The sequence below is a fragment of the Microtus ochrogaster genome, chromosome 22 (genome assembly GCF_000317375.1).
Source record: "Microtus ochrogaster isolate Prairie Vole_2 chromosome 22, MicOch1.0, whole genome shotgun sequence".
NCBI lineage: Eukaryota > Metazoa > Chordata > Mammalia > Rodentia > Cricetidae > Microtus > Microtus ochrogaster.
This window is the reverse complement of record NC_022023.1, coordinates 11,434,636-11,445,623: the sequence shown is the minus strand read 5'-3', so window position 1 is coordinate 11,445,623 and position 10,988 is coordinate 11,434,636. Positions and strand designations below refer to the sequence as shown.

At 49.0% G+C, this 10,988-nt stretch overlaps 1 protein-coding gene across 1 annotated transcript in view; it reads right to left on the bottom strand.

Moving 5' to 3' along the window:
• Positions 1 to 10,988, bottom strand: part of Slc28a1 (solute carrier family 28 member 1) — a 39,019-nt gene that overhangs the window by 9,842 nt on the left and 18,189 nt on the right. The window contains exons 9-11 of the mRNA XM_005357700.1: positions 7,514 to 7,594; positions 5,253 to 5,333; positions 3,636 to 3,761 (exon numbers count right to left, since the gene is read on the bottom strand). Coding sequence (XP_005357757.1) covers positions 3,636 to 3,761; positions 5,253 to 5,333; positions 7,514 to 7,594 — 288 coding nt within the window. The remainder of the gene's footprint in view (positions 1 to 3,635; positions 3,762 to 5,252; positions 5,334 to 7,513; positions 7,595 to 10,988) is intronic.

Below are 10,988 nucleotides of genomic sequence, written 5' to 3'. Positions count from 1 at the left end.
GAGGGAGGGAGGGAGGGAGGGAGGGAGGGAGGGAGGAAGGAAGGAAGGAAGGAAGGAAGGAAGGAAGGAAGGAAGGAAGAAACCTTAGCTCAGTGGTACAGCATTTGCCTAGCATTTGGGATAGAGGCCCTGGGTTCGCTCTACAGAACAGAAGAATGAAAGAGGAGAGAGGTCTAGTTCATTTGTAATGTGTTTTAATTAACCCAGTGTATCTCCAAAGTCTTTCTTTCCACCCACATAATAATATAAACTTATTTAATAAAACATCTTAATTTTTTCTGTGCAAAGCCTCTTGCACACCTCTTTTGAAACCAGCCATGTTTCAAGTGCTCAGCAGCTCCCAGCTACCGTGTTGGCCAGGTCCTAGAACTAGCCAGATCCCTGCAATGGGAAGGATGCGGGCGAAGGGTCAGAAGCTGAGCCACAAAGAGCAATGTGTGAACTGTGGGGAGACGGCTCAGCAGGTGAGAGCACTTGTCTTAACAAGCCTTAGAAAAAAAGTGGGGGCTGGAGAGATGGCTCAGCGGTTAAGAGCACTGACTGCTCTTCCAGAGGTCATGAGTTCAATTCCCAGCAACCACATGGTAGCTCACAACCATCTATGAGAATCTGGTGTCCTCTTCTGGCCTGCAGGCATGCATGCAGACAGAACACTGTATACATAATAAATAAATAATTAAAAAACAAAACAAAAACAAAAAAACAAGCCTTAGCTCAATGCCCAGAGCCCATGGTGGAAGGAGAGAACCAGCTCCCAACGTTGTCTTCCTCCTCCAAGCACATGCCTTTGACATGTGCGTCCCTGTGCTCATACACAAACAATAACAGCAAAAAAAAAATGAATTTGTGAACTGGGAGTGTAGCTCAACAACTTGCCTGGCACGTTTGAAACCCACTGGACAAAAAGGGGGAGTCTCCATGGATAGGGCAGGAGGCCAGGCAATGACCTGCTAAGGGCAGGTGGGGGCAGAAGAGAGCTTCTCTGCTGCCCTGGAGGGGAGGAGGGGAGCGGGGAAGAGGGGAAGAGGAAAGGAGGGGGAGGAAGGGAAGGGAGAAGGTCAGCTACATCCTTTCCCTCCCCCTGTTATGGTTGCAGCCTGGGGCTTTCCCTGGGGAGCCCTGTGGCAACCCCCACACATCTGTAGGGCTACAGAGGAGGCGTAGCCAGGCTGTCAGCTGGGAGGAAAAATGTCCCCCGGGGCCAGACAGACCTGGACTCGAGACTGAAAAAGAGAGGAAGGAACTGAGTTTTAAGCCAGATGGTGGAAAGGGGTAAAGGTCTTCCCATGTGGATGGTCTTTGCCTTAATGGCTCAAACAGATCATTTTTACATGGAGGTCGTCTTAGAGTGATAAGCGTTTTTGTAGAAATTGCACCTGGCATTTTGAATTGTCATCTTTTCTAGGCTAAGCAAATGTGGTGGGATGCTTTCTGGTAATGCTGGTGGCAGCAGCCAGCCAAGCCCCAGATCCAGGTCTGCCCCCACATTCAGGCAGGGGGAAGGCTTGGTGCTGACAGTATAATGTCTCCGATGGAGCAGAGTAGACATATTCCATGTATTTTCATCTTACGATACATTTGTAGATGTGTTTACTGGGCATAGCCCACTGAACACCCAATACAACCAACTGTCCTTAAGTTTTTTTTGTTTTGTTTTATTTTATTGAAGTGGGGTTTCACTATGTGACCATGGCTGGCGTTGAACTTTTAATCCTCCTGTCTCAGATTCTGGAGTGTCGTGATTATAGGTGTATTTTAATTTTTTATTTAATTTTTTATTTTATTTAATTTTTTTAAATTTTTTAGTGTGGAACTCAGGGCTTTTCAGATGTCAGCAAACGCTACTTGTGAGATAGATCTCTTGTCTCTTAAGTCCTAGCTAACGACTCTGCAAAGCTCACATGGCTGGAAAGAACATGGGACTGATTCCTAACACTGACCATGACGCCCAGAGCCAAGCTAAGACATTTGAAGACCTTCAGCTGTGAAAATAGTATGTCTAATATGTCGCTATGAGAAACAGTTCCATGAACAAAGTTTGGGGTTTCAATTTTTGTGTTTTGTTTTTTCTTTGTTTGATTTTTGAGGCAGGATAACCTCCAGATCTATATGTAGTTAATGACCTGGAACTTCTGGTCCTCTTGCCTGTACCTCCCAAGTGCTAAGATTACAGCTCTTTAAAAAATGTATGGGGATAGGGTGGGAGGGGATGATACATGCTTCCAATCTCAACACTTGGGAGGCAGAGGCAGGCAGATCTCTGTGAGTTCTAGGTTAGCCTGGTCTACAGAGCTAGTTCCAGGCCAGCCAGGGCTGTATGGAGAAACCCTGTCTCAGAAACAAACAAACAAACAAGCAGAAAAGTATGTGTGTCCATGTCCACAACCTGAAGCTCTGAGAATTGACCTGAGGCAGTAGAGTCAGGCTTGGCAGCAGGTGCTTTCCATATCATCTTGCCCACCTGGGTTTGGGTTTAGTTTGGTTTTGACAGCATCTTACTATGTAACCCAGGCGGTCAGTCCTGAACTCAGGACCTTATTGCCTTAATCTGCACCACCACCACCAATTTAGGATGCGAACCTTTTATAAACTTACTTGTGAGGCTGGGACACAGCTCAGTCCGTGCAGTGCTTGCCTAGCATTCTTAGTGCCCTAAATCTGAACCCCAGCATCACATAAACCAGGTGCCGTGGTGCGTGTCTGAACTCCTAAATCTTGGGCTAAGGCAGGAGGCCAACCTCAGCTACACAGGGAAACCCTGCCAAAAACACCGAACCAGTCTCACGTTGAAGTGCACACCTTTAATCCCAGCTCTTGGAAAGCAAAGGTAGGAGGATTTCTGAGTTCAAGGCCAGCTGGTCTAGTAGCTAGTTCCAGGACTACAATAGAGAGATCCTGTCTCAAAACAAGCAAACAAAACATCAAACCAAGCTGGCACCTTTAGTCCCAGCACTGAGAGAGATGAGGCAGGCAGATCTCTGGGAGTTTGAGACCAGCCTGGTCTACAGAGTGAGCTCCAGGCCAGCCAAGGAGCCGTCTCAAACGACAACAAAATTCACCAAACCCACAACAAATGCTTCATTTACTCCCATAACACACAAAGATAACTGTGATAGTTACAAAGGGAAAAAATTATCAGACTGGAGCGCTGAGTGTGAAATCACAAGCAGGTACACTGCATTTCACCGAGCATCAGTGTCAGGTGCTCTCTCAGGGACAGAAGCTCCTCTCTGCCCGTGCTATTGCACTGTGAACTAGGGCCCAATTCACACCACTGGGTTGGCCCATGAAAGCAATATGATATATATCATCATTTAGGAGCAAAGGAAAGACATGACCCTCCCCCCCCCCGACACACAAAAGCCTCAATTTGCTTATCTAGAAAATGGGGATATTAGAGAGACCAGCATAGTGCCCAATACATAAGAGCTTAGCGAAGGGAATTCTGGGAATCTGCCCCAAAAGCCATGTGAAAAGCCTGAGCAAGTGGTTCAGCCCAACAAGCCTTCCTTGCTCAGGCAAAGCTGGGCTTTGAGACAGAGGGGGGACAACCCCAGCTGCTGTGACTGTGTGGGGGTGTTAGAAAGGCAATTTCAGGGCTTTGGCACAACCAAGCAACAGAAGGTTCTACCTACCCCAAAAGAGATATAGGCACCCAGGAGGCTGCCGGCAATAGTGGCGTAGCCTCCAGTCATGACAACGTGAACTTCGGAGAGTGTCATGTCTGCCAGGTAGGGCCGGATGAGCAGGGGAGCTTCAGTCTATAAACAAGACAGACGCAGACAATGAGCAGGGGTGGCTGGGCCCCGTTCTCACCGCCCCTGCCCCTGAAGGGGTGGTCACGGTGCACGACAGGAATCTCAGAGGATGAGACAGAAGGGTGGGGTCCTATTCAGCTGGGTCTCTCTGGACCTCACTGTCCTCCCAGCTCTGTGGAAGGACCGCCACACCACAATGCTCCCTGTGTTGACACATACCATGTGCCTCAAACCCAGGCACCCCCTCATGGCTTCCTATCTGAGACAGAAAAGACCCTCCTTTTCCAGGGGAGCAAACAGAAGCCTGAACGTCTGTGGATGCCAAGGGGAGTACCATAAGAGAGGAGCTGGGTAGGCAATGGGCATTTGCTCTGGGACCTGTGGGGAAGTCTGGGGCCACTCTGTGCAGTATAGCTATGGAGCCACTGGCGTCTCAGTACTGCTCTGCAGGGTAGGGAGATGAAGAGTATGACAGCTAATCTTCAGAATCACCATGGAAACACACCTCTTGGGGCATCCATAAGGATGCTTTCAGAGAGTTCTAACTGAGGAGGGATGACCCACCAACCCTGAATGTGGACGGCATTGTCCCACAGGCTGGGGCCCAGGATGAATACAAACTAGAGATAAAAGCAAGAGGATCAGTCCCTGAAGGCCTTTAGCCCAGCACTCAGAAGGAAGAGGCAGGTGGATCTCTGAGTTCAAGGCCAGCTTGGTCTACAGAGGGAGTTCCAGGACAGCCAGGGCTGCACTGGGAAACCCTGTCTCAAAATGCAAAACAAAACAAACAAAAGCCTAAAAAGAGAGACAGAGACGGATAGAGAGAGTGTGTGTGGGGTTTGTTTTGGGAACAACTTGTCTGCAACCACATCTGTCTGGAACACCAAACATGCAAACTATGAAACCCTTTGAAATTAGCATGCTTGCACCATAATAAAAAAAAAAAAAAGGGCAGCATTTTCCTAAACTGCCCAGTGAACTAAGAAATCGCTTGACATGGCTGTCTCTCAGGGACTCCCTGACTTGCACAGTTTTCTTTCTCATGAAGGTTGGGCCTGAAGAGAGTTGGGAGTCCTGGTGCCTACAGAGCCATAGTTATTTTGAAAATACATTTTAGACAGAGGGAAGCGGAGAGAAAGGATATGGTGGAAAGAAGCCTGCTCAGGAAACAACAACAACAAAAAAGCTAAATGTTGTCGTCACGTATCCCTGGGGAATCTCCGCTGAACCATTCATACCTTGCTGGCCTTAGTTTCCCCATCTAAAGCCTGAGAGTCTCTAAGCTGATGGCAACAGCCTAGGATGGAGTGGCAGAGGTGCCGAAAAGGCCATGTTTGGGTTTGGCATGACACAGGCAGGGCATGCAGCCACCAAACTGAGCATCCCTGGGCAGCAGCCTCTGATGACCTGGAGACAGATTCAAATGGCTCTCCCTTGAATTAAATTGGCTCCCTGCCCCACCTCCAGACTGGTTTGGGTGGCTGCAGCACCCACCTGGCTCACAAAGATGTTTCCTGCCACACTCAGGGTCTCAGTGGCTGAGGTGCCCATGGTGACCTGCATCAGCCAGGCAATCTGGAAGAAAACAGAGTGCTCGTGAGCGGACATTGGCAAGCGCAGACTCACAAAGAACTGGGGGACAGAGGTAACTTAGAAGTCTTCCTTCCAGCTCAGGGCCCTGCTGTGGTCTGAATGGCCTCTCCAAAACTCATGTTGAAATTTAATTAGAGCTGGGGAGAGGATGGCTCAGTCAGTCAGGTACAGACTTCCAGCTCCCGTGTAAAACGCATGCGCCTGGAATCCCAGTGCTGGGAAGATGGAGACTGGGGGATCCCTGGGACTCGCCAACCAACCAGCCTAGCCACATTGGTGAGCTCCAGGTTCAGCGAGAGATCCTGCCTCAGATAATAAGGGGAAGGCTCAGCCAACTAGCACATCAGGTAAGGGCATTGGTCACCAAGCCTGATGACCGAGGTTGGTCCCCAGGTCCCACACAGTGGAAAGAGAGAACCAACTCCTCCTCTGACTACTATACAAGTCTATGGCACATACACACACACAAAACAGAGATTTTATTTTTGTATTTGTTTTATGTGCCTGCATGTGCCTGAGGCTTACAGAAAAGGCATCAGATCTGCTGGGGCTGGAGTTACTGGGAGCTGTGATCTGCCAAGGTGAACACTGGGAACCTGACTAGGTCCTCTGCACGAACAGGACATATTCTTAGTTGCTAAGCCATCTCTACAGCCCCCAGATAAATAATTTAAAAAAAAAAACTGTTAGTTGGGCTTCGTGGCACACATTTTTAATTTTAGCACTCAAGAGGCAGAGGCAGGCAGATCTCTGAGTTCAAGGCCAGCCTCGTCCACACAGCGAGTTCTAGGACTGCCAGAGCCACATAGTAAGACCCTGTCTCCAAAATAACATTTAAGTTTCTTCACCATAATGTCTAGTCTAGCTTTCCTCAGTTACTTAATTAGAGACTTCCTTTTCCAAGTAGTGTTTGGTAGCATGCCATGGTCTAGAGCTCTGTGGAAAGGGGTTTGGGACACACTGTATAGAAAATTCTTCCTTAGAACGTTTCTGCTCTGCTGCCACCTCGCAGCCTGTCCTTGTTCAGACTCTTGTCATAAGCGTTTGGAAATAAATCCCCTCCTCTCTTCCTCTTGTCCAGGCCCATCATTCTCGGTCCCTCCGACCCTGCTGCTATGGATTCAAGCCTTGCACTTTGCGGCTCATAGCAGCACCGTGTGTCCAAGTCCACGCTTGAACACATTCTCCAGGTTCAGGGATTGTCCCCTCCCTGGATTCTGCCGGGTGTGCTCTTGACATAACCACAGGTCACTTTTTATTCTTGCTGCCCTCCAAAGGCGCTGACTTATTCTGAGCTCTGTCGGCTAAACCCTCAGCACTTTCTGTCAGGTCTGACACCGTGCAAGGCATTTCCAGCATCCTGGTGTGATACAGATCTCACAAACCTAAGTGCGTTTGGGCTGCCAAGATGGCTCAGCAGGTAAAGGTGCTTGCTGCCAAGCCTGACAGCCTGAGTTTGAACTCCAGGTCCCGTATGGCAGAAGGAGAAAACCAACTCCTGCAAAGCGTCTTCTGACCTCCACATGCGTAGCCTGGTATGTATGCATGCATGCATGTGCATATGCACACGCGCGGTAAACAAACAAGTAAACAAATGTAATAGGCTTTTCTAAGTAAGCACATTTATACCAGCTAAGGCCAATGTGGCCTAATGTTATCATCGCTCAACATCATTTTGGTATAAATAAATTTTTCTTCTAAAGCCTGTATTGCCTCACAGACCCCCCCCTACCCTCCCTCCCATAGAGACTGCATTGAATTTTTATGCCATTTTTTTCCCCAGTGTTAGGGCAAAAGACCTTCTGAAGGGATGTTTGATTAGCAATAGATTCGGAGAGAATGTGAAATGTGGGCACAGAGGATTCTGGGAAGGCATGGCCTCCAAAAGCAAGAGATTCTGGGAGGGTATGGACCCTGGGAGCAGAGGATTCTGGGAAGGCATGGCCTTCAAGAACAAGAGACTCTGGGAGGGTGTGGACCCTGGGAGCAGAGGATTCTGGGAAGGTGTAGATCCAGAAAGCAAGGAATTCTAGGGTAGGGAGGTAGACCTTGAGCCATGGGATTCTGGGAGAGTATGTTATGCTGGGATGACAGGATTCTAGAAGGGTGTAAACCTGCGAGCCGGTCTCTCGGAAGAACCAAGCACAGGCCTGAGGACTCACCTTCAGAATCACCCACTGCATGAGGCCCACGTAGTAGAGAACCGACATGACACAGCTGAAGAAGACGATGATGGGCAGAACCTACCGGGAAACGGAGAAGCCCCTGCTTAGAGGTGCACAGCGGGGCCCTGGTCCACTCCCCCAAAGCCTTGTCTCTCAGGGGGTCCCGGTTAGGTGCGCGGTGGGGGCCCTGGTCCACTCCCCCAAAGCCTTGCCCCTCAGGGGTCCTCCGGGTGCAGGGAGAAGCCTTGAGGTCAATGCGGGTGTCCCAGATGACCCCCGGAGGGGCTTATTTCAGGTCCCTGTCTCCCGTTCTGAGTAAGGCCACGGAAGACCCCCACTTCTCCCCAACGCGAGCCTGTGCTGGGCTGTGGGGGGTAGGGACTGCTTTTACCACCCGTTTCTTTATCTCCATCACGAGGATGAATCCTTGGGATTGCCATGAGGGGTAAAGGTGCTGGCTCAGCTCTAGCACTCTGATGGACTCTCCTACTTCTTTGTGAGCTCAGTTCTGGTCCATGGCCCGATTGGCCACCTGCACTGTGGGCCTGAATGGCGGAACCCTCCTTATTGTGGCTTTCTGCTTCTGTTCAGGGTCGTCAAACTTGGAGCACACTTATCCTGGCCCTGCAATTAGCACCTCATCCTGCCACCCTGCTTCCTCTTTGGTCATGCCAGGGTCCTCACATCCATTCCTTCCCTTCCAGGTCCACAGCCCCGCCCCGGGGCTTTCATGCTACAGCTCTTTTATTTATTTTTAAAGATTTATTTTATTGTTTTAATGATAGTAGATGGGGGGGACGTGGTACGTGTGCATGAGTGTGGGCGCCTGCAGAAGCCAAAAGCGGGTATCAGATGCCCTGGGGCAGGAATCACAGATGGCTGTGAAATGCCTGACGCAGGTACTAGGAACCAAATTCGGGTCTTTTGCAAGAGCAATGCATGCGTTCTTCGCTGCTAAGCCGTCTCTCCAGCCCCACTTCCACCCATTTATAGTAACAGAGCTTGCATGTCTTTGGACAGAGGGCTAACTTCATAGTCCACAGCATGGCCACATAGAGTGAACTAAATGTCAGGAAATGAGAACGGGGACGCTCTGGGAGTCCCTTGAGTAGCTAGCACCCACATCTTGAGTATATGGTCTTTTCCTAAGCCCTTCTTGCTCCCTCAATGCTCCTGCTAAGAATAAAACTGGGGAATAGGAGAGTAGGAGGAAGTTCCTCTGGGAGCTTGGGAGTGGCTTCTCAAGGCAGGTTATCAAGCTGAGCTTGGTAGCACACACCTTTAGTCCCAGTGTAGGGAGACAGAGCAGGGCGGATCCTGTGAATTCAAGGCCAGCCTGGTCTACAAAGCAAGTTTCAGGACAGTCAAGAAACATTATCTTGGAAAAACAAACAAAAACCAGGCTGTTAAATGAGAAAAGGAGAGGCTTACTATGGGCCTATAATGTATTATTACAGGATGGAAAGGCAAGAAGTGTATGTGGACCATTCAAAGGTTTTGCAAGTGACCAGTGGCAGTGGACATCTGAAAGGTAGTGGCCGAGGGGACGTGCACCTCTTAGGTTCTTGTTCCCATTGAAGTCTTTGTCCTACCCATGAATTTCTTTTTCGGTTTTTTTTTTGAGACGGTGTTTCCCTGTGTAACGACTCTGACTTCCCCAGAACTCACTTTGCAACCAGGCTGGTCTCGAACTCACAGAGATCCGCCTGCCTCTGCCTCCCGAGTGCTGGGATTAAAGGCGTGCGCCACCACCGCCTGGCTGAATTTCTTTTTCAAAGAGTTCAAAAGTCCTGCAGAGTTGCTAATTGTTGATTGTCACTTTAAGAGACAAGCCACACCCACTCCCTGCAGCCCCTCCCTCCATCGCCATCTTGCTTCTCTCTGTTCCTTTCCCTGCTCGCCCCCCTTGCTCTGTCCTCTTCTTTCTCTTCCCTTTCTCTCTCTCTCTCCTTCCCATTCCATAATTCAACTAATAAATATCCAATTTTATTCTGTACGGTGTGTCTGTGTGCCTCCCACACGCCGCACCACTCACTGCTGGAAACTTGCACTTTCCGGGGAACTCACTGTCTGCAAGATCTGCCCACTGCCGCATGGCTGGGGCCAGCCACCTTGGTTTGTGGGACCCTGCAGCAAGCTGCGTTGGGACTCGCAGCAAAAATCATAACACTAATGATATGGGAACACTCTCATTAAAAAATGGGAAAGTCAGCTGGACAGTGGTGGCGCACACCTTTAATCCCAGCACTCAGGAGGCAGAGGCAGGCAGGTCTCTGAGTTTGCAGCTAGCCTGGTCTACAGGGTAAGTTCCAGGACAGCCAGGGCTACACAGAGAAACCCTGTCTTGAAAAACAAAACAAAATGTGGGAAAGTTGGAATATTAAAACATGGACATGGGAAGGGAGCCAGCAAGATGGCTCAGCCAGGAAGGGTGCTTATCACTGAGTCTTGTCACTGCAATCCACACGGACAGGACAACCAGGACTGTTACACAGAGAACCCTGTCTCCAAAGACAAAAACTTTTGAACTTGGTGGGTTTGAGAGGTCCCCAGAATCTCTGAGTGGAATGGCCCACAAGTCCAGGACTGAGCAGAAACACTGGATGGGGACTATTGTGGAATATTGTTTTAACTTGGCAAAGATGTATTACATTTGTTTATGCCGTGGAATATTACTTTAACTGCACAAAGATGTCTTATATTTGGTTATGCTGCATTTACTTAATGATGTAACAATGTGTGTTTAATTATGTAAAGATATGTTGCATTTTTTTTTTACCTTGCCTGCCTAAGGCACCTGACTGGTTTAATAAAAAGCTGAATGGCCAGTAGCTAGGCAGGAGAAGTATAGGCGGAGCTGGCAGGCCGAGAGAATAAATAGGAGGAGGAGGCCAGAAAGAAGAGAGCAGAGGACATAGGAGATGCCCAGGGCCAGAAGTCAGGCAGCCACCAGCCAGGCATAGAGAAAACAGGAGAGTAAGATATGCAGGAAGAAAAGGTAGAAAGCCCCCAGGACAAAACGTAGGTAATAAGAAACAGTTTGAGTTAAAAGAACTAGCTAGAAATGAGTCTAACCTAGGTCAAGCATTTGATGTGGGATTCCCCTCTGTATACTATGAATATGTTTTATTACCATTGATTAATAATGAAGCTGCTTTGGCCTATGGCAGGGCAGAATGTAGCTAGGCAGGAAAACTAAACTGAAGGCAGGGAGAAAGAAGGTGCAGTCAGGCAGATGCCATGTAACCATCTGTGTAGCTGCCCAAGAAGCGAGAGATAACAAACCACAAGTCTTGTGGTAAAATATAAAATAATAGAAATGGGTTAATTTAAGATGTAAGAGCTAGCCGGGCGGTGGTGGCGCACGCCTTTAATCCCATCACTCGGGAGGCAGAGGCAGGCGGATCTCTGTGAGTTCGAGACCAGCCTGGTCTACAAGAGCTAGTTCCAGGACAGGAACCAAAGCTACAGA